Source organism: Passer domesticus, chromosome Z (assembly GCF_036417665.1).
Source record: "Passer domesticus isolate bPasDom1 chromosome Z, bPasDom1.hap1, whole genome shotgun sequence".
Classification (NCBI taxonomy): domain Eukaryota; kingdom Metazoa; phylum Chordata; class Aves; order Passeriformes; family Passeridae; genus Passer; species Passer domesticus.
In genome coordinates, this window is record NC_087512.1 from 29,109,225 (window position 1) to 29,132,903 (window position 23,679).

Genomic DNA, 23,679 nt, shown 5'->3' on the forward strand with positions numbered 1-23,679 from the left:
ATGAAATAAGTTAGTCACTAAATAGCTTTGTGCTTTCTCTCTGTTCAGAGGAGAGCATACACCTATTGGGAATTTTTTTCTTTAAAAAAAAAGTGTTCTGTCACAGAAATTAATAGCACAAAAATCTTGTTCCAAGCACTTTACAGTAACGTTATGATATTTGTTCATCTGCAAGGAGCAGAAGCTTTACAGGTTCTGACTCTCTCACCAATTCCTACTGTGTTTCATTCCAGGTCTACCCAAAGAGTAAGTAGCTGATTTCTGTGCACTGTCACACCATCACTGCTAGTAGGGAAAGCATTCTAGGTGAAACAACTTTGATGACTTCTTGATCCACATCAATTAGCCTGGAGTGGCAATTTTACCCTATTCCTTTAACATCTTAATTATGGGACACTTTAAGAACATTCAGAAGCTATGAAAAACTCCAAGAAGTTTGGATCCCACATGTTGTTTTGGGGTTGATTACCATTTAAAACAAATCACTATTTTTTAATATCTTATACTAAGTACATCATATTTATTCAAGTGTAAGCTTCTATTTTATTAATAAATATAATGGTTTTCAGGGTAAGATGGGTGAACTGATAGCATCCAAGTTCCAGTATTTCACCATAAGAATATATATATGCTTTAAGTTAAGCTATTTCATTCTGGTCCTAGCATGACCTAACTTCTCCAAGCATTTCTAGTTACAATTTTGTCTAAAGCAAATAAATCAGGCTATATAATTTTCTACAAATACCTTGAAAGTCTAGTACTATACTCCATGTCATAGGTTTTAGTCACATATAGAAAAGACAAATGGCAATCTTCCCTCTTCCCTACACTCTCCCCAAGTTTGAAGCAGGGCTATATTCTTCCATCCCCATATTCCCTGCCCCCACTGAGTATTTTACACGTGATTCAACTGTACACGTCATGTGTTTTCAAAAGATGGGGGTTTTCTAACATGGCAGGTGCGTCTGCAAACCCAGTAGGAAACAGATATGATCAGGTGTTTGTAGTGCTAGGAAGAAACATACTATTCTCACCACAACTATTGTTAAAAAGAAGAAATACAATGCAGGCCAACTCTTGTCAAAAAAGGAGAAATACAGCGAAGGGGAAGTTCCTAAAGAACAACTTGCAAAAAATTTTTATGTAATTTTGAAAGGGCATTTTTGTAACTGCCTTCAAAGTTTGTTTTTTATAAATGCCTGAGCATTTGAGCTAGAACTAGCCAAGCCAAAGACTGGCATTCGCGGTCTGCAGCTACCTCTACAAATGTTAGCTTGAATTCAAGCCTTTCCTCAACTTTGTTTACCCAACAGAGAGCAGTTTGTGAAGCAAGCTTCCACTGTAATTTCAGTATCAATCTGTCAAACTGAAAACCTTCCTGTTATTTGGATTTCCAAAACCCTTGGGGGTGGGAGGAGCATCTCTCTGCAGGAGGAAAAAAAATATGGTACACAAAACTTGTGGTTTCATCTAAGAAACATGTAACACAGCAGAGACAGAAAATGTCTACAAGTTATTCAAAAGGTTGCTCTTCTTTGAACACTTAAGAGTTATCCACTGTTTTATTATATAGTCTTTTCTTATGCTATCTTTCTTCTTCTGAGACACATTTCCAAGGCCACCTTCAGAGTTTACTTGTGATCCTACAAAACCTACTACAGCACACTGCTTTATAAATTAGAATATGCCATCTACTGGCAATTTAGTAAATTGGAAGCTCATCCGTCACTACTTTAAACATTCTAAAAATGTTACCTGTGTTCAATTTAAATGCAAAACTAAAGGAACAAACTGCAGCTAAATCCTTCAGATTGCATTCCAGCACTTGGCATATAAATATTGCGAGTAAGTTACAAGATATTCAACAACAAATCAGACAGTGCTATACTGTAGCTCTGTTGAGCACAACTTTCTGAAACCTAATCAAACTGGTTTTCCTTTTTCTCTGCTGTTATTTTCTTATTTTTATGAGAGGGAATAAAACATCCCCATGCCCTAGCCTGAGGTTTCTAGAAAAATTCAGCTGCAGTTACCTGATTGAACTTAAAGAAAGAACTGTTTAAAAGATTTTTTAATAGTGGAAGAGTTGAAACATATTTAACTCATATATTTTAAAAGTATAAGATCCATGTTTTAGCAACTCCATTATGACTTTCTTTAAAAAAAAAACAAAAAAACCACCAAAAAACAACACGAAAACTTCACTTTAGCATATACATGCTTCTTACCACTGCAGTGTTACAGTGCAGTAAGACAGCTCAGCTTCAGCATAGATGTACTTTTCAAAGTAGGTTTCCAAAACTGCTTTTAGGGTCTGGCTACTTTAATGACGGGTTCCACTTCTACAATTTGTTAAGGCAGACTGTCGAGGCTGTCCTTTGACACAGAGAACAGGCGCTTTACACACCTGAACCTGCTGCACAAGGTAAGCACACAGGAACTGGCGGAGCACGTAAAGGGAGCACCTTTAAGCCCGGGAGGACAGCGGAGCTCAGCGGGGGAGGCTGCCAGTGCGGCCGTGCGCAGGCAGCGCGCCCCGGCAGGGCTTCCCCCGCACCGCCGCCGGCCTCGCTGCTACCGGGAGCCGCATAAACTCCTGCTGCCCTTTCAGGCTGTCCTTCATGGCCTTCGAGAAGACGAGCCCCATCGCGCCCTGCAGCGCAGAAGACACGAGACGGGGGATGCCGGCAAGCCGGGGGAACCGGGCGAGGAAGAGGAGAGCGCCCCGGGAGCCGTCTGTCCTGGCTCCCGCTCCCTCTTCTTCCCCTCCCCATCGCCCCCTCTTCGGCCACAGAAACTATCCCGAGAAATCTGAAGAAACCCATCTCATATGAACAGATGCACAGGCCCTGGTTGGCTCACCACTCGGGGGTGATGCATGTAGGCAATGCATGTAAGGAACAAGGAATTAAAATGCCTTTGTTGCTTAATCTTATCTTGTTCTTATCTTGTTCTGCCTTTTATCATGTGCCAGAATGTTTTCATGACATCGTCACCCATAACGACAGGCTGGCTTTGAAAGAAACTAAATTTTCATACTTAAAAATACTGAGTCAGAAATTATGCTCTGTCAGTTGGTCTTTACAACAGTGATACAAATAAGTGCTAGAATTACAAAATCACAGAATATTCTGAGTTGAAAGAGGCCCACAAGGATCATCAAGTTCCACTCCTAAGTTAATGGTCCATACGGGGATCAAATCTACAGCCCTGATAATATTAAGAGCATGCTCTAATATCCAGAATTCTTTTGGCACTAAAGAGTATCTCATTCAGTTTTCCAGCTTGAGTCTGTGAGGATACACGGCACTTCAAACACCACCTCATAGTGCAAGTGCTCATCTTGTCTTACTGCAAGAATTAATATTTTTTCCAGAAACAGTCTACTCCTTCAATTTGCTGATATCTTGAACTGCAAATGCTGTTCTTGACAATACTTAGTTTCTAAATTCAGGCATTTTTAAAATAGTTTTCTTTAAAAACAAACAAAAAAAACCCAAACCAAACAAACCCACAAACCCAAAAAACCACGAAGAAGCCAGCTGTTTTCCCTTTTTTTTTTTTTTTTTTTTTTTTTTTTTTTTTTTTTTTTTTTTTTTTTGTTACTGGTAGAGCAAAAATGAGAAAAAAGTAAGAAATAAATTATTTTTCTCTTGTGGAAACTTGCTTAGTGTTTTTACTTGAAGTAAAAAACTTGAAATAAAGAACTTGAACTACTGTGATATTTTGAAAATGTCTGTGACTTTTTGATGTATTCAACAAGTATTTAATTTCTCCCCTGGATCTCTGATGCAGCAGAGATCCAGGGCAGAAATTTATTGATATACTCCAGCTCCACGCAAGATGGCACTACTGCACTGGCAGCCACTGGCAGGTATTTAACTAGACTTCAGAGAAAACGGTGACTGATGGGTGTCTCACTGATAAATTTGTGACACTTTAATGTTCTTTCAAAGCACGTTACCAAAGATACCATCCATCTTCACCCACTGAGCCCCTTGTAACCAAGTAAACCATTCTGGTCTGTGCAAATCGTTCCTTGAGGAGAAAGGAGTTTCAGAGCGCAGTAGACGTCTGTAGTGCAGCTCTGGCAAACCTCTGAGTTACAGAGATCTGCTTTCTGTGGAGGGGTTAGCACAATGGGGCAGCAGATTTTAATAACACAGGAACAGATAAGGCAGAGGTGGAGGGGCAGAACTGTGACTTATTGCTAGAAAAACAGTACAGGTTTCTGAAGAAAGGATCTAGGGCTTAAGAAGTAGCATAGAGAATGGACACTAGTTTCCATAGGGCATAAGAAGCCACTGTGACTCTTGCCTGTGGAAGGGAGGCTGGTTTGAGCTACATCAGACTTCACAGACTGGCAGAAGCCCACCTGCAGCAGGGGCTGCAGCTCTTGCCTCTCTTTGTTGGTACCACTTTGCGGCTCCGGACATGAAGTGAATTATGTGATTCCACTGATGCTGTAAATAATCATAGCACCACGTGGGGGATATAGCCTCTCCTGTTCCAATTCCCAGTCTGTCAGGTCATGGTATGGGGACCACAGCAAAAAATCAGACAGCATGCTCTGTTGCATGGTGCTGCTAGATTGTGAGCATTTCTGAAGGTAGGCAGTATTTCTCTAGTCCAGAAAGCAACAGGTATTTTTGCCGTTACAAAAGACTGACACAAAGTCATAAAGACATTTCATAGTAACACAAATCTGGCATCCATTAGATAGGCAGTCATGTCTCCTTTGTTCTTGTCATATTTAAAAAAATAATATTTAAATTACAGGGTGTATTTTCTCCACAAACAGCTGGTCCAAAAATGATTGAACCTTGGAAATGTTGACTGTGATACCCAACAGAAAAAAAGAGTCAACAAAAAATTGAAATAGTTATAATTTGTGCCAATGCAGATATTTATTATGTAATTTATTTGCGATTTTTACAAGATGAGGAAGAAAGAGGAACAGAGAATTAGAACCAGAAGAAATATTTGAAAGAAAGCAAATGTTCTTCCTCTTTTCATTATATGTAGTGCACTTGGATGCATCAGTTTAATTTTACTATAATGACTTGGATGTTAAACAAATCATTATTCTCTTCAATTATATAATCCAGATTGAGAAGGAAATATATCATGCTAGACACAGCCTGCAGAACTAGTATCTGAAAAGTAGACTATATCTCTATCAATCTGCCTGACTGATTTCATTGAACTTGAAAGACTCTACAAAATTGAATTCCAAAATCTATCAATCAAAATAGTTAGTTTGAAAGAAACTGAAGAAATAAATTTAAGATAAATGTCCTGAATTTGTAGCATTTTACAAGCCAATTTCCTTGTTTTACCACAGTATATTTACTTAAGTATGCTAGAAGTTTACTGATGGTAAACATAGATGTCTGTAAGACATTTTAACCCTATAATAACTAATTATTTAACTTGTGACAGTAATTTTTTAAAAAATATTTTAGGAATGAATGTTCAGCAAAACTATGCAGATTGCTAATATTTTACATTACTGAAGAAAGATGATTGCAACCTTGTAGATTTTTACCTGGGCTTTTGTTTTACTGTTTGACTTTTTAAAATAGGAGTTGTGTGAAGAAAAATCCTAGCAGCTACACAGAACTACAACAAGCCTGTAGTTTTGACACAGCATTTTTTGATTGCTGTAGGGGAAGTCCCTATGTTATCTGGTCTTCTTAGTTAACTTAAAGTATTTGTCATAAACTAGAAGCTTCCACTTCATTCTGGAATGTTTCTGTAGTAATTTTTTGTTCTTACTGTAAAGGAACTTCACAGCTTGGCTTATCATTATTTTGTCTGGTTTCATGGCTGTTTTGTACCTCATGTACACCACATAGCTGTGTCCATTTACAAATGTCGTGTTTATTGCTAAACAATTTGAAGCTTATTAAAATATGAGCTTCCTCTAAGTCCTTTATTTGGACTCCTACCTGCCTTGAGACCTCTGTGCTTCTCTGTGCTTGTGGAGATGTGTCTCTGTTGGGCTCATATCCCCTGTGGAAGGGCCTGGAAGCAGCAGGGACAGCAGTCTTTGTCTGTCTGGACGTACATGTGAGGGGTGTGCAAAGTTTTTACTGCATATCCTAATATCTACATCCTTCTTTCTGAGGGACTCATGTTGTATGTTTTTGGAAGATTTGAACGCAATTAAACTGATTGCTGTTAAACACCTCCACATCAATGTGCTTTATCAACAGAAATCCCGATGGCTTCTAGGTAGGGATTCCTGTGGTTTTTCTGACACCTGCTGGCTTATGGCATTAACAAAACCATTAACTTCATACTGCAGGTGGCAGTACCTGATGCTTAGAGCATAGAGAGCACAAGGGTCTGGGTGTCCTTCCCCTCCTTCAGTATACACCTCTGAGACACGTATGCTATCAGGGATCAGAATTTTGTATTTGATTTATATTTTACCCTGTAGATACACTCATTAGTAAACCGCTCTCACAACCGCTGTTTGGTTCGTTGGTAATATCTTGACTAATATCCTTATTTCGGGGTTGCTCTCTCACAGAAGAGTTACAGCTGAGATCTTGTTAGGTTTATGTTTCATAACATAAGAAACATTATTGCAGCAAAAAAATTATGCACAACATCGTACGTCCAGATCATATTAGCATGTTGTTAAATTGGAGGTTTGTTTCCCAGAAGGCTCTTTAAGCGGCAGGGAGCAGAGCTATTTAAATAAATTGCTTCTTTGTCTCTGGAGAAGCAGGACATAGCTCCCGGAATTTATGGCTATCCTGGATGACTGTAATTTCCAGTCCTTTGACAACAGTCATCCTCTGCATGAGTACACATCAGTCATGCAAGCCATCCGTTTAGAAAGTGAATAAAATGATCTCACCATGTTGAAAAAGAAAGGATAAGGAAAAGGCAAGGGAAGCAGGGTGAGGGAGGGGTACTGATGCTGCTTTTGGTTTTGTTTTCTAGAGCTCAAGGCTCTCAGGAACAGAGAAGCTGCCTGGAGAACTCCCTGTTCCGCCACGGCTGAAGCGCTGGGAACCGTGAGGCGTAGGAGCACGGCTCTGGGGGTTTCGGTACGGGTTTCCGCGAAGGGTCGTGGCCGGGAGCAGTTCCCGGCAGTGCCACGGCCGCAGCGGGGGGGCCGGGGCCGGGGCCGAGGCCGGGGCCGGGGCCGGGGCCGGGGCCGGGGCCGGGGCCGGGGCCGAGGCCGGGGCCGGGGCCGGGGCCGGGGCCGGGGCCGGGGCCGGAACACACCCGAGGCCGCCGGGGCCCGGCCGAGGTGGGGTGGGAGACGCTCCGCACAGCTCCGGGGCCGCGGAGAGAGCCCCAGGCAGGGAGGAGCCGGCGGGCAGGGAGGAGCCGGACGGCAGCTCTGAGGGGCGCGGGGCTGCCGGCGGCCGGGGCCCGTCCCGGTGCTGCACCGACCTCATCCCGCCCTGAGGTTTGCTTGGGAATGCCCCAAGGCAGGCACGGCTGAGATAGGTGTCTGGGAAGTTTGTTGCAAAACAGGTGAAAAAACGCCAAAACTCAAACTCCACCACTGCATTATAGAACTGTGCAGTAAAGTGTGCTTATGTGCCTGTATATGTGTATATATATATATATATATATATGAGTATGTGTATATAAACAACAAAATTAAACAAGAACAAAAAGAAACTCAACAAAACAAAATGCCACCTGTACTGGTCTTTTATTTGCTGCTAAAAATTTACATAAAAAATTGCAACCCTGTGACCTCAAGGTAAGCAATGAAAAAGCAGAAACCAATTTCCTGACATTGAAAGGTCACTACATTGAAAGGTGGCTTCTCTGATCTCACAGCATTTTATAAATCTGTATCAGTTTTCTTCTGTTCCACCTTTTTTTTTACTGAGACAATAGAATTTAGCCTATTTTTAAGAGAAGTAAAAAAAAACAGTGGAAATTTACATTTATCAGTCTCACCTACTGCGAATATCCACCCCCTCAATCTCCTAAGGTAGTTTCAGGTTGTTACAACCTAAATGTTACATTCAGCTATTTTATATACCACGGTTTCCACATTCATCTCACACCTCAAGTAAAGACATTAACCTTAATCAGTTTGTACATTACGTGGTTTTTCTTCCATGACAGGTACTGTCAGCAGGCTGTCAAGTGGAAAGAAGAAAACAGAAATTTTTAGAGTGCTCATTTTACAGTATTTTAAGTCCTCTGAGAATTTCAACCCTTTTCTGGTGTATGTAAAGACAATTTAGGAGAATTAATTTACCCTGAAACATATGTTTAGAGCTGTATTTTGTGTTGTTGACTCAGTTCTCCATCTACAGTCTACAAGTTAATGTGAGTACATCCTTTTGCTTCTAACACTTGAGGGGGGAGGGGGGTTCTGTTCTTTAAAGGACTTCTAGAATCAAGAAAATGAAAAAGACAGTGCTCTCTATTTTTTGCTAACATAGTACATAGGATTAAGAACTCTTTTTTCGCTACACAGTAGCAAGCCAAGGGGCCTTCACTGTGTCCAAATCTTGGGAAGACAATACCTTTACAAGAGGAGGTTAGGAAATGCTTTTCCTGTTATTCCTACATTATTTCTATTCCTATGACCTTTACAGACATGAGAAAATTGTGTAGAAAGTTCTGGTTGTTGTTAGCAGCTTTTTGGCATGTCTTGAGATTAATAATCTAGGGACCCTGAGTTTGTGTAAATGGATGACCACTTGCAATTGGTGTTCCAAGGACTGGTGCTCACACATAGTTTTGACTGGATTATGTGTTTCTTAAAATGCCCATGGCATTTTATGTTCTAATTTTTGCAGCATTTATGTGTTTGGTTACAGTGAACCACTGTTAGCAATACAGAATTTTCCCTGCTGGGGAACTTTCCAATAATGGGGAAGTTTCCTAAAGAAGTAGGTGTAGTTACATTAACATTTAAGTTGTCACATGAAGTCCTTTGACAAATAGTTCTGGTTTTTCCTGTCTTTTTCATTTGATTGTGGCAGAAACGCGCAGCAGCAGTACTGAGGAGCAATTGCACACTTCAGAATATACTTTGCTTTTAAAAAACTATTTGCCACAGATGTTGGAAGGTGGCAGGAGGACAGAAAGGGCATTTTAGTAGGTTCTGTAAGAAGAACAGCAAGCAGATAGCTTTAGGGAAGGACTTTGATTGATGTCAAGGTCTCAAACTGATCTGGAGGATTCTTCTGCTCGGGTGAAACAGAAGAAGGTTCTATAATGCTTATTTCAGTGGTTTTCTTTTTGCATGTGCACCTGGATTTGACCTGGACCTACATTTTCTTCCCTTTGAAAGTGAAAAATTGAATACAGCAGCAAATCTTCTCAGTCTTGAGGAAATTTGTAAGTAATAGTCATACTTATTTTGTGTATTGTAAAGCTTGTTTTCCTCTACAGTGGGAGAAAGCATACTAATAAGTTTCAGCAATTGCAGGACATAAGCATGGGTCTTAGGACTATAAAAGCTAACTTGTTGTCATCTGTCTTCCAGGAGTTAATGAGAGCAGGATTACAGTCAAAAAGGTGGATAGGGGTTGCAGGCAGGAATATGGGTCTCTTTCAGTATCCTGACTGTAGTGCACATACTGTTTGTTCCAAGCAGTGTACTAGTCCAAGCAGTCTGCTTTGTTACAAGCAGTCTACAGCCTCTACTTAAAAAAAAAAAAAAAAAAAAAGAAGAAAGGATTTTGAGTGTGCTGCAACTCTGGTCATTCTGATGGGGGAGTGCACAACACCCAGTCAGTCCCTGTGTAGGCTTGTCTCCAGAATAAGGGTGATTATGGCACATTTGTGTGATGGGTATACCTCTATCTTGTTTGAGAAGTGTTACTTTGGAGCTTAATTGGTGGTCTGGTGTGCTTGTTACTCTAGTAGGGGAATCATGACAGAGCCATTCCTATGCATACGTGTTCAGAGAAGCTCTTGGGAACCCACAGGACTGGCCTGCAATTTTCTAGTGCTTTCAAGGACATCACTTATGGCTAAGGAATAAGACTGGTACCTAACCACTTTATGAAGCCTAGGATTTATCAATTAATCAGATCTTGCCCCCTGAGAATTTTCTTTGTATTTTTCCTGCACCTGTTTTCAGACTATGCTTACATTGTTAACAAAGTAGTGGATTGCCTTTCTTTCTCCATATGCATTGCTTGCTGCAAATTGGCTGTTGGGATCAGGCAGCAGCAATCTGAGGAAAGGAAGTAGCTTGAATCAAATTGTTAGAAGGAGTCTAGTTCCTTTAAGCCATAGCACTATAAGGGCACATGTGTCTTATGAATTCAAGACAAAATTGTTTTGTCATTATCATCTTAAAGTTGACAATCAGAGAAAGAAGGATGAAACAAAAATTGTGAAGGATGGCAGTCAAGATAGAACTTCATCAATTAGGAAGTGTCATGGGCATTACAGTTGTCTAATTTCTTATGCAGATTCTGAAGGTACCACTAGAAAACAACTACAGGCAAGGCTTCCTTATTTTGGTGGATTTTTGTGGGGTCAAAATTAGAACTTTATTTAGCAAGAAAATATACCATTTTCTGTATTTATGACTTAAAATACAGACTTACCAAAAGCAGTGGGTGTGTGAAGATTAAATGTATGTGTTGATATTAATAAGCATTTTAAAATGTTAAAATGTTGTGTAGGACTATAAAACCTATGCCAGTAAAGAGGGGAAAAACTTCTGACAGAAAAGTGAAATTACTTTTGTATTCAGAGGTAAAGCAGCAGAAATTCAAGGCAATAGATTCTGCTTGTAGATTGACTGGCTTTGTCACTGTTTTACAAAGGCACTATTGTGTGAAGCATTGATTCATAGTTGTTATTACGTAAACACATGTTATGAGATGAACTACTGCATTAATTGTTTTCACAATATGTGTAACTTTGTGAGCCTTCTGGTATGTACTGTGGGACCAGGGCAAAAAAGCAGGGTGTATTCACAGTGTGTTAAAATAAAAAGCAAACAGGTGGGGAAGAACCAAGTTCTATTTCCTGCACTGACAGTATAGAATATTCTTTCATTCTCCTGATGGGAGCAACATTCCCTGCTATAGTTAGGGGTACAACTGGGAATTTGTGAGTACTTATTCACTAATCAACAGATAATGATAAAGCATCTATTTAGCCATAGTCAAGAACAGATATTTAAAGCAAATTAAGTAAGATGTTTTTCCTGGACCCACCCGTACAGGAAGATTTCTGCCTGATTATCTACTGGGTGCAGTTTCATCCTGTTTTTAAATAGGGTGGAATTCAGTGTCTCCTGTCTAGTTCTCTATGTGGATTGATTATAAAGTGTATTTGACAGTGGAGCTCAGAAAATGAGTATGTATTTATACTTGCCTATTTTTTTATCATTTTAGGTTCCATCTACATAATGGGAAGACTTTTGTTTTTTTATGCATTTTTATTCTACTGTCATTTCCTAAATGGTAAGAATTGTAAAAAGCAGTATAACTGTTTTAGTATGTTTTCCTTCCATGTCTAAGCACAGAAATGTTAATTTCTCCAGTTTTCCTTCAGCTGCTAGCATTTGAGGTTTTTTCCCCTTAATGTTTTAAGTGAAAAGGTCTAAGCATAGCTTTACATTAAACTAGATGCATGTATTTTGATAAGGGGTCAGGTTAAAATCCCTGTCAGTGTTCCAGCAGAGGCACTATTTCAAATGAGGTACCACTACATTACATCAAAGGTTTTCTAGGCTCTATCAAACCTGAGAAATGTTGTGTATTCTTTAACATAGTGGGTAAAAAACAACTGGCACTTATACAAACAGAACATGCCCATTGGAGGTACGAACTCTTGCCTGTTACCATGGCAGTGTTTTCTCAAAGCAGCAGCTGAGGGGCGGTGCATATACACTTCACTGTTTTTAATACAGCATCACACTGTGTGTGTGCACAAAGCAGGTGTCTGCAGATAGGAGTGCCCATTGTGTGTGTTTACAGCAGAGGTCTTGTGTTTTGTCACACACTTGGACAACAACATACATTAACTTTTCAGAACAGAGCAGATACTTTGGTCCTTAAAATTTTCTATGGATATGGTAAGACACGACTTCAAAATCTTACTTCAAAGATTAGGTGTATTATTTAAAAACTGAGTTTTCTTCCAAATTTTGTTTTTCAGCTTTATTCACTGTTGAAGCTCCTCAGTCACTCTGCATTGTGGAACGTGGGAACAATGTCACCATGGAATGCACATTTCCAGTGAATGGGAAATTAGAGTTTAGAGATTTAAGTGTCAGCTGGGAAAAGAAAGATGGGTTGAAGCAGGTTTATGTACTTCACAAAGGAAAGGAAGACTTAAAAAATCAGCATATTGACTTTAAGGGAAGAATAAAATTGTTGAAAGAGAACCTGAACTTGGGACGGTCTCTCCTTCAGATCACTGATGTGAAGCTCAGAGATGCAGGGGTTTACCGCTGTGTTATTGCCTATGGGGGAGCTGACTACAAGACAATCCATCTGAAAGTTAAGGGTGCGTGTGCTACTACCAGAGATATATACTCTGATAGTCTTATTAGATTTCAGAGGAGACCCTGAAGTAAGATATATCTGGATTAGCAGTTAAAGAAACTGTATTGGAGGCAGGAGCTGCCCAATGGTACTTGTGCAGCTGTGTAACTTGGCACTTCTGTTTAGGTTGAATCTGTGTTCTGTCCTTTAAATCCCCTATGACATGCAAGAAATCAGGTTGCAAAATCATGTAGAGAGTACAAAGACCTTAAAGCCTAGTAAGCCTTCTAAACCACATCAAAATGTAATAAATCCTGTACCTCCACTTACAGACTCAATAGTGTTACTTACTTTTCCTGTTAAAGTCCCAGCTGAAACTTGACCCTGGGGGCTAGGGAAAAAGAAAAGGTGTTTTCCTTTAATACAGGCTGTTCTTCTAGCATCCTATTGGTAATGATTTTTTTTCCCAATTGTTTAGCTCCTTACAGAATTATAAACCAAGGTGTTGTGAGCACAGGACACAATGAATGGAGGTTGACATGTCAGTCAGAAGGATACCCAGAAGCTGTAGTGATATGGCAAAATAGAAACTATGAAGATTTGACTTATAAGGCAAACACAAGGTTTGAAACTGCAAGTGACCAGCTGTACCTTGTGACAAGTACCCTTACGATCAAAAGTGGAATTGATGAGATTTTTTACTGTACATTCTGGAATAAAGAGCTGCAAGAAAATACAACTGCCGTTTTACACATAGCAGGTAACATTTCTAAATTTCATTTATGGTAATACACTTCAAGGTGCAAATGTAATTTTGTCCCAGTCAAATCAGCTGTGATTTGTTTCTCTTTCCAAATTTTGAAGAGGCTAGAAAGACATACCTGTGTCATTAAGTTTTGTTATTAATGTATACTTTCACCATAGTAACATGTTCATTATGCATGTATGGTCAGAATTTAAAGACAGGAATTTTGTGTGACCTGCAGGTATGTGGATATTGAGTCTAAATGTTTAAAAAGTTCCATTGTTTGGAAGACATGCAACTCAGCATCTGGAAATTAAATCCTTCCTTCTTCCAAGAATATTTTAGTTTGTTGACGATCACTGTCACATAAACTTGAACAATATGGTCTTTTCCTGCCACTACAGCCTTTGCTCTGAGCATATTTAAATTTCAGTAATTTTACACAGATTTTTTTTCCTCATAAAGTTGGAATTTAAGGAAAACTCATAAATGGACAATGCAATTCCTAATTAAACCTTTTAACTGGGCAGCTCCTCTGCTGCTTTTGCTTTTAATTATTCTTTTCTGCATTGTAGCCTGATGTGTTTTCAACCAGACTGGAGACCTGATCCAACTCAAAAATAATATTTCTCTTTGTCAGACTGTTACTTAGTGAACTCATTTCCCTGGTTCAGTTCACCACCTACTTTTAGAAACACTGTGCAGTCACACTTTTTGGACATGACAAGGATTTGAAACAGGCAGGTTTAGAGTGAGAAAACCAAGTAATTCTTTCAATGGGCAGTTGAAAGAATGGGAATGAGAAATTTCAATGGGAAATTTCAATTCTTATTGATTTTAATAAGAAAAATATCTGGGATTCAAGGAGACCACTTGCCCTTTGCATTTAGAGCGATCATTACCAGGTGAAAGGGACTCTGTCCTCTTCCTCAATTACCTTTTTCCTGTAATCCTGATGGGAAACTAAGCCAGATGTAACACTTTAACAAGCAGAATTCTGATGGGGTCAAAGGCACTATTACAGGGAATGCAGAGAACAAAGACAAATATTAATATGTTCTATATTCCCCCCGCCTTCTTTTAAAAAAGTGTTATGTGTACCATTAACACCTGACCTTAGACACAATCTATTAATGTTGTTATCATGCCTTAATTGCTCATAGCAAAAATAATACAATTAAAATTAAATACAAAGGGAGGATCTTATGTCATGTCTTATCCCCCACCTGTTTTTCTTGAAGATTCAACTGATGGCATTCTCCAGACTGAGAGCAGACGTTTTGTTGGAGCAACTCTCATTGCTACTGCTTTTGTTGGATCAGTGCTTCTATTTCTGCTCTGCATAAGAAAAGGTATGCAAATTATTTATTTTAGAGTATTTTAGAGTTATTATCAATCTGCTTTGTTAATTCATCCTCGCTGAGTGGAATGTGGTTTTTTACCACATTGTTTATTTCTATTTCTTTGCTGGACTTGAGTAGATACTAGCAAGTTGTCAAAGTGAAATAGGTTGTCAGCCCCTCACAAACCCCACTTACTCATGTATGTCTGTTAATCTTTCTTATAGGTAAGGATGTAAGTAGTAAAATTAGTGTCTAACCTATTGCAACCTCAAAGCGCTTATTTTTTACCTACTGGAAATAGGAGGTTCCTGTACTGTTTCCTTCCTTTTGACTGGGAACCAGAATGCTGGTAGCAGACAGGATACTAGAGGTTTTTTAGTGGTTCTTTTTCTGCATTTTCTGAAAAATTTCACTGAACTATGAGAGCATCTGTTTTTTTAAGTGAATATTTCATTGATTTCCTTACTAAGTTTTGAGCTTTCTAAGTTCACTTCCTGAATTAAGATTGGACATTTTCAGTATCACAGTATCTTCAAAAGCTAAAGCATTGGCAATAATTTGTTTTCACTTGCTAGCTAACAAAAGAAAAACTTGAAGAAATAATTTGTAGGTGGTCTGTGTATGAAAAGACTATAGCTAGCACCCAAAATAAAGAAAAAAAAAAGGTTTTAAACTTGTAACTTAAATTGAAAGAAGTACTGTTAATTTACTTTTCTTTCATAGTTTGGTTAGGGGAGGGGGGCAGCTATGGAAACATCCTGAGAGAGGTATTCATAAGCTTAACAGGCTTCCAGGTGATTCTAACAGGCTACAAGAGGACTGTAGAAAATCCTGCAAGTATAAGAATATACTTACCCTAAGAACATAATAGGAATAGGAGGAGAACATGAAAGTGGAAGAAGGGACAGCAAAATCCTTGACTGCTCAAAAGAATCCCGCTGGGGATTTCATTGAAGGTCAGAAGTTTCCCAGGTTGCCTGACTAATATTTATTGTTTGTGTGTGTATGTGGTAATGCACATTGCATTAGCTTTCATATCTGTCTATATATACACACATACACTTGTGAGTGTGTGTGTTTGATAAACTACGAGTTGATTCAAAAGCTAAACTAGTGACAATAGGTTTTTGTCTTAAACCCTAAGCTGTCCTGGGTTACTGGACAAGTGATTTTTTCAGAACAGAATCTTCCCAGAATGTGAGCATTTTTCCCTTCAAAAAGCACTGGGAAGATGATCCCTGTTCTGTTCCCTGTTTTCTGCTATGTTCAATTTCTGGGTGAAGAGATGCAATGGGAAACCATTTGAACAAGTATTTTCCAGTGATGTTAGTGCATAGTATCAATGGAGTTCTGGCTTAGAAACAAAAAAAGGGAGTTGGAAAGGAAACCAAGAGACTGGGAGCACTGAAAAATTTGTTTTAAAGTTTTTGAAGAAGTTTAGTGTTTTGAGAACAAATTATTACACTATGTAATGTGTGCCCCTCCCACCAATGTATTTAAGTTCCTCACTAGATCTAAATCAAGTATTTTGGATAGTTTTTAAAATTTGTTTTGTTTTGTTTTCTTTCAGCTAGAGCAAATATGGGCAACAGAACACCTGTGGCAAGTCCATCAATAGCAGGTATGTACTTATGACATAAATCTAGTGTGATTTAAAGCAGAGTGTGATTCTTGTGGAAATACTTGCTTGAGAGTTAACTCCATAATGGTGACAACCAAATGGATATTTAAATTACATTTTGATTTTGCTTTCTACATTTCATTTACATAACAACTGTAAATTACAATTGAAGAATGGCTTTTCATGACTGTGTCATCGTTTTGAAAGAAAAATGTGAAAGAAAAAGTATACTTGTTCCAGGAACTGATGCACTCCTGATATGAACAAGAAAGGGACAGAGCAGTATGCTGTGTTTTGGAAAGCCTGCAATAGGATGGGACAGGCTCCCTGGAAATAATACCTCAGAATGCATCACATCCTGATGTGCACACTTTTTGCTGCAATTTGAACTGTGCTGTCACATTCGTCTGTTTTCTCCAGTATCATAGCATGCATTTGAGGGTCTTTGTCACAACATTAATGACAGAGAGTTTGGCCCCATTGAGAGAAACTCAGGGAAGCTTTTGTTTCTATGTTGTGATATTGATGATATTTGCTATGAGCAAAGCTCAGTGGAAGGCCAGTACCATGATGACAGGTGGTATTGAAGAAAATGAAGAAAAGAGCAAAGAGACTTAATATTTACAGCAGGACAGGAGATATTAAAATCCTTTCTCTGCCTCTCAAGATGGTTACTGACTGACTTATTTTCAATTTGTGGTATGGGTATTTGGAGACCACCACAAATTAAATTGCTGTGTGAAAATTAGTTCATGCTGGCCATTGGCATTTTCCTAAGAAAAACTCTCTTGAGAATACTTACCCAAACAGACACAGATTGGTGTGAATCTCATCCCTTGCTCTGCATTCAAGTCACTCTAGATCCTGAGTGGACTGAGGTGGCAGTTTCTAACACAGATTTATCACTATAGGAAAAGTTTAAGCTGCGCTCACTGCTGTGTGTATGTATGTCCTTTACTTACAGAGCTGTCAAAAGATGAGGATACACACAACTGCAGAGATGCTTCTTTTGAAGACCAAGAGCTGAAATGTAAGTATATATGACAAAGAAAAAATTAGTAGCAAATTTTACACGGCATAAACCATCCCTGGTCACTGGAGCATTGATTCAAGGCTGGTTTATTTAGCCTCTTGTTTCAATAGACAGAGCATTCAAGAGATAATACAGCCTCCCATTCTGTGCCTTACAAACTCACCATCATAACTCATTGTGTACTGTTTGTTACATCAAATAATGAATCTGGTTTTTAAAATAAAAAGTAAAGATATACAAAGGAAAATGTGATGTGGAGATATATAAAACCCAAACCAGTTGCTTTTTCCAGCTTGCCCTTTTGCTATAGAAAGAGTTGTTCATGTATGTCTGTAAGGGTAGTGATGGCAGTGAGGGAGGGGAGAGGAACCTGTCACAGCCGCTTGAACAGGTCTCAAACTGTGCGATTCTGTCTCAACAAAACAAGAAAATATATGACCAAATATCTCAAATCCATGGAACATCCTATGTGTGGAACAGGAGGGTGAAATTCTTGAGGTATTTCTCTCCCTTTCTTGCTGACTCCTAAAGCACTTGCATTAATTGCATCCCAAATCCCTCCCTGCTACACTTTACTACAGTAAACTTACAGGTAAGCCTGCTGGTCCTGCAGATGTTGATCTCCAAGCCAAAGAGTTAGGGCCTGGAGATATGCCACTGGGAATACTAACAGAGGGAGCACTAAATGTATCTGAAAGAATTTTGAAAGGTTTTGAAAGAAAGGGGGACCTAAGCAACAGAAATCTCACTGTATATGCTAAAGAGCACTTCCCAACAGTAAGTTTGAACTACCACTTTTATTTCCTCCAATTGTGATATTTTCCTGTATGATCTTTTAATTAATTTATTTTTAGATCTTTAATTCTGTCAATGAAGGAAACTTTTTGGTACCTTCAAACTCTAGGAAAGGGGAGAAAAACTATGAAGTGTTCTGTGCCTTCATAATTTTGTAATTGGATAATTTTTTCATATAATTCTTCCTGTTACAGATATGCAAATTGAGAAGACCTAGAGAGAGCAGGAGAAGACTTTTTTTCTTCTATTGTGAAGATTTGACAGCTCAAGTCTTCTGTGTTCTATGTATTGAAGGGGATATTAAATTTTTTGTATTTATTGTGTGATGGCAATCTTCTATATTGTAACACAGGAAAAATGTAATGAAGTTAATTATTATAGCATAAAAAATTATTGAATGCAGGCTTCTGTATGTATGACTAGATATTGAGATATTTATTTAAATATCAAAGTTTCTGCCTTGTCAAGTGTAGGCAAATGTGTCCTTCAAAGATTTTATTTAATTGAATGTATCTTTCATATAAAGCACTTTAGGTCTATGACCATCATGAATTTCAAAGCTAGCTCTTGATAGGTCATCTTCTGAAACTTTTTTCTTCCTTCACCCGAGCTCCCAATTTCCTGCACATAACTGGTTTTCCATCATTTAAAGAATCTTTCCAATACTTTGATCCTCATAAAAGGTGCAGCAAGGCAAGTTGCCATACATACAGGTCATTTTTGGTCCTTAAAATACCAGATGCTCACAGCTAAGCATGAAAAAAATGATTTAAAACTCTTGGTAACTATGGTTTGGAAATTAAATAATACTAAGCTTTTTGACATCTTTCTTTGAAAAATATTTTGGGCATTTAATTTCCTCATTATATTGTTGGCACTACTTGGTTTCTGCTTACTGTCTTGTGATTTACAGTCTGGGGATAATACAATTCTTTGGACATTTAGGAATGCTTTGGATGACCATTTTGTTTTCTTGGGAGTGGAAGAAAGAAAGCCTACTTACTTCTAGGACATGAAAGTACATGCACATGTGATTACATAGAAATGCTGAAGAAACCTGTTCCTGGATCCCATTTCACAAGTTATTGTTGTATTGCATTTTGTTAAGTGCATTGCTTTTTGGGGGGGATCATAGACAGGTGAAAAAAAATTATTACAATGGTATTCACATTGTATTTTTTAAATAAAATGTGTTTTATTTTTCCTGTGTTTTTTCCTGCTTTCCTTAACCTGTCAGCAAGTAGTGTAAGCTCTATTTGCATATTTCTGAGAAAAAAAAGTATCTAAGATTTAGGTGTAGGAGAGAGTCTTCATCCATGACCTCCCTCTAATGGCTCCCACAAAGAACAGGTGGCGGAGAACTGGAATCTCATTGGACTCAGGTTTTATTTTTCATTTAAAAAGAAATAATTTATTGTGCAGTCCTAAGAATGTGGACACAGTCCTCATTAATGAATATCAGGGCTTCACTACTGGCAGTATTCAAGCTAGCTAATATAAGATTTTGTTTAATAATCTCAGAAAGCTGTCCTGTGTAGGAGACTAGAGAAATGTTTCTCAGAATCATAATGGGCTGGTCAACCACAGTTAGTAAAACTTCAGTTACTACCAAGTTATTTCCCTGATTGTCGTGGTTTGGCCCGGAAATGTGTTTCTGGAAAGGTCTAAGTCGGGCCAATCAGTGGCCAAATTCAAAATTGGCATGGGATGTGGCCATTGAGGATCTGGATATGCCTCTGAGAACAGACGGGGGTTAAAAGCAGGAGATTCCCAGAGAACTTCCTCTTTGGGAATCCGGCATTGGTGAGTGAGGTCTGACCTCTCCCCTGCCCAGCTGCGTCTGGGTGGGGGAGGGGGGAGGCCATGACAGGGAGGAGGCCGGGAGCCCCAAAAGGTGCAGAGGTGGAGGAGAACATGCAGGGGTTGATGAGACTTGAGATGTCTGGGCAGCCCTCCCGGAGAGAGAGACAGAGACTGTGCTGGCAGCTCAGCCGGCCAGAAGCGGGGGATGCGGTGAGAGAAGGTGCCCGGCAGCTGTGGGAGTCCTGGACAGGCAGAAGTGAAGATTTTAACCCCTTTGTAAAATAATGGAAACCTTACAAATACTGAATCCTCCTGAATCAGAATGAGGAGAGAGAGATGAGAGATGAAATGGGCAAGCGTGAGGAAAGCTGGAAGAGGTGAGAAGAATCCTGGGTGGAAGAGATGATGGAGTGGCCTTGGGCTGGACTCTTTCTTGCATAGCCATGGACAGACCCATGTTTTTTCCCTGTGACCCAGAGACTGTATTTAGGGGGAAGCAACACCCGGGAGTCAAGAGTGAAGCAGCAGCGTGAACAGAGACGGCTAAACGGGGTGTGAGATGCCCTCTGTCTCCACTGAGAGGAAGATCTCTGTTCATGAGGCCCCTCAGCCCCAGAGGGTGAAATTTGGGGGGGACTGGTGTCCCAAAGTTGAGAGACTGCTGCTTCTGGGAGTGGGTGGAGCATCTTTAAACGGGGAGCCCTAAAAGCAGTCCTGGCCCGTGTCCAGTGGTGAGAGCACTGGATATGGAGGGAGAGAAGTCACGAGGGCCGATGTTCTCTGGGTGGAGCCATGGGTGACACGGAAGCACAGGAGGTTTTAATTGTGCTTCCGGGGGAGGCCTATGAGGCAAGGGGGGACTCCTCTCTCCCTGATGGATTTGAGGGTTGATAATTTGAGGGATGGTGAATCTGTGGAGAAAAGGGAGGGGGAGGAGGAAAGTATCTGGAAGGTTTTCATTTTTAGCTTGGTATGTGTTCCTTTCTAGATTTGTAATAAATAAAGTGTTGTGTTTTTCCCTCCATCCCCGAATGGGAGCCTGCTTTGTTCTGTTCCCAGGTCACATCTCACAGCAACCATTTTGGAAATATACCCTTCATGGTTTGACCCTGGCACTCATTGCAGACCTTGTGTAATCTGGGTCATATATACTGATTCTTCCCATCTGAGTCTTCAAGGTTACTATGTGAACTTGAATATCTCCTCCTGCTTCCCAATATGCTTTTTGAATCTGGGTGTCATTGAAGGTAATAGACAAATTTTAATTACCTACAGCAAGGTTTTTTAAATATCAGGGCCATTTGTAGACAAAGTACTGACTCAGCACAAAAATATAGAATCATATCACCACATAAATCATTCACTTTCCAGACAAGATGACCTTTCACTTTCTACTTCCTGTTTGAGACTGGACAAGTTGTGTGTATATTACAGTAAAAGTGAAGAAGTCTCCTCTTGTTAGTTCTTAAAAGCCTTTGCAAGGCAGTCCTTGCTTAGTGTTACAGAACTGAAGTTAATGTCTTTGTCAAATTCTACTGGACAGCAGGAACTGTTACATTTCTCTATTCCCAGTAGGAGAAAGGGCAAGTTGCTGTTGAAAATGAGTGATATCAGATGAGTAAGATAATGAGATGAGGGGATAAAAAAAGAAATTCTTTGGCTGAACCCTAACTCTGAAATGACAGTGCTTGAATTCCTGAGTGGTTGATGGGAAGCATAAAATTTTGCTTAGAAAAGTAGGAGATGTGGTGAATAACAGGTAAAGTGAAAAGACCTGCCCTCACTAAATAAGCGCTCTTTTATACTCGTCTGAAATACAAAGCTGAACTGTCTAATCTTTATTTTAAGCTTTTAGTATAACTTTAGTATGGCTTAAGTTTTGTGGCTTCAATTTATAAATACAGTGAGAGAGGCCCACATGCTTATCCTTGAATGCCATAAGTGGTTTCAGATCAAGTATTCTCCACTCATTACAGAGGGAACGCATTTAGTTCATGAGAACTAGGTAAGTGAAAATCCTTCCTATCCTAATAAATGTAGTTAAACACTATATGTGTAATAACATTTTTTCCTTCTGTTAAAAACATTTGCATGATGCTTCAGTGTTTTCAGATATCTGGAAGGCAAAATACAGCAGCAAGCAGGAGCAGACTTAGCTTCAGTAAGCTGCATTTTACTTCCTAGCAGCCAAGCATTATTTCCAAAAGTGCTCAGAAAAGCCTGGTTCATGTGCAGAATCAAAATTGGCTTATTGGTATTTCAGTTCAAGACTCAATTATTTTACAAATGTAACTATGAAACAGTGTGGTGGCCTGCTTTGTGATGTGGCATTTAATTTTGTAGAATATGAAAGCTATTGATAATTATAATTCTAATAAAGATCTAATATTGAAAAATAGAATCATTGCTGTTGACCTGCACAGCTTTTCATGGAGCAGAACTGCGGGACTTCTGACCATGTCCCTTTTCCCCTTTGGCTAAAGAGTTACCAACGGTGCATCATTCAATCATGGGCTAGCCAGGAAATCAACAGAGGTATTAACAGTGGAATTTCTGCTTTTGCAGACCTTAACAGTAGGACTTCTGTTTTTTCAGCATATTGTCCCGTATTCCCTGTCTCTCTCCATATTTCTCTGGCTCTGCAAATATATGATTGTCCCAGGCAAGTCAGATGCTACTGGGGTTCATGTGATGTCCAAGGCAAGTCACTGATTCTTGGGCAACTTCACTGAGCTATCTCCTTGTTCCAATATGGGAAGGCATGAAGATAACATCTTTTAGGGAAGGACTAGCTCAGAATGAGTAGATGATGGTGATGGTGATTATGAAGTAACTTTGGTGGGTTTTTTCTGTCATCCAAATCATTGACTTCTGCCATAAAAGTCATTGAAGCTTTTCTGGGAAAAGTTGAGACTACCCATTAATTACTTTGTGTGACAGGGCTACATATAATAAGCTTACTGAGGAAAAATAGTAATGTAACGGTGGTTTTGTTAAATTAGTTTGCTCTGTACTAGGCAGCAGGAGACATGATTTCATAAATCAGTCTGGAACTGTGAGGCAGGCAATCATACATCATCTCAAGCCAGCTAGGATTTGCAGAAGTAAAGCCACAACAGATTTTTGTTGAGGTAGAACACAATTCTCACAAGCAGTGAGAATCTAATAGGAGACAAAAGAGTATGTGTGTCCCAGCTGTGGCATAAACACATCTGTATCTCTTTTATGTCCCTCACTCATTATGTCATCATAAATTAAAAGATAGAGTGATGAAAAATGAAAAGATGCATCCATTGATAAAGCTGTTTGATAGAACAAAATACTTTTATATTGGAAGGGGATCTATCAGTCATCTAATCCAACCTTCCACTCAAAGCAGTGACATCTTAAAAACAATTGCCCAAGTTTTGTCCTATAAAGTTTGTAAGCACGGAGATTCACAACCTCACTGAAGTGTTTGATTAGCCTCATAGTGATTTTTTTTTTTTGGTAATAACATAAACTTTGATGAAAATTAAGAGGAATCAGATTCTGCACATATTAGGTAATTTCTTGATGAATTCTTGTAAAATTAGTCTGATGAAGGTAAGAGAATGTAACTTTATAGTTTCACTAATGTACAACAGTCAGAGTAAATACAAGTTCAGATGCCAGTGCTGTACACTGCTTTAAATGTTTATAAACCCACTGAAAATCATGGGTAGATTCAAAAGCAGAATTTGAGCACATAAATTTTACAGAATGCTTTGTCTAATTTTGTTGCATGCACGCACATTCTCAGCAATGCAGAGAAGTGAGCTCAGTGTACATTCAGCAGGAAAGTGAAACTAAAAACATCTTGAGAAGTGTCCTTTCAACATAGTCAGGTTTTTTATGACTTAAATCCT

General features: G+C 39.2%; 1 protein-coding gene across 8 annotated transcripts; it reads left to right on the plus strand.

Moving 5' to 3' along the window:
• Positions 1 to 6,730: 6,730 nt before the first annotated feature.
• On the plus strand, positions 6,731 to 19,192 carry CD274 (CD274 molecule). 8 transcript variants are annotated; one of them, XR_010352909.1, is made up of 11 exons: positions 6,731 to 7,064; positions 8,110 to 8,316; positions 9,290 to 9,336; positions 11,358 to 11,426; positions 12,124 to 12,474; positions 12,931 to 13,212; positions 14,439 to 14,549; positions 15,412 to 15,496; positions 16,111 to 16,161; positions 17,126 to 17,191; positions 18,184 to 18,204. XR_010352909.1 is itself a non-coding variant. In XM_064404091.1 (11 exons), the coding sequence occupies exons 5-11, from the start codon at positions 11,372 to 11,374 to the stop codon at positions 18,204 to 18,206; spliced, it is 939 nt and encodes a 312-aa protein (XP_064260161.1). In that variant the 5' UTR covers positions 6,732 to 6,852; positions 6,958 to 7,064; positions 8,110 to 8,316; positions 9,290 to 9,336; positions 11,358 to 11,371; the 3' UTR covers positions 18,207 to 19,192. The 8 variants fall into 8 exon arrangements, 7 of the variants coding, with proteins under 7 accessions (XP_064260165.1, XP_064260161.1, XP_064260164.1 ...); XM_064404091.1 differs by lacking the exon at positions 15,412 to 15,496 and having other exon boundaries at positions 6,732 to 6,852; positions 6,958 to 7,064; positions 18,184 to 19,192; XM_064404090.1 differs by lacking the exon at positions 15,412 to 15,496 and having other exon boundaries at positions 6,733 to 7,064; positions 18,184 to 19,192.
• The last annotated feature ends 4,487 nt before the right edge of the window (positions 19,193 to 23,679 follow it).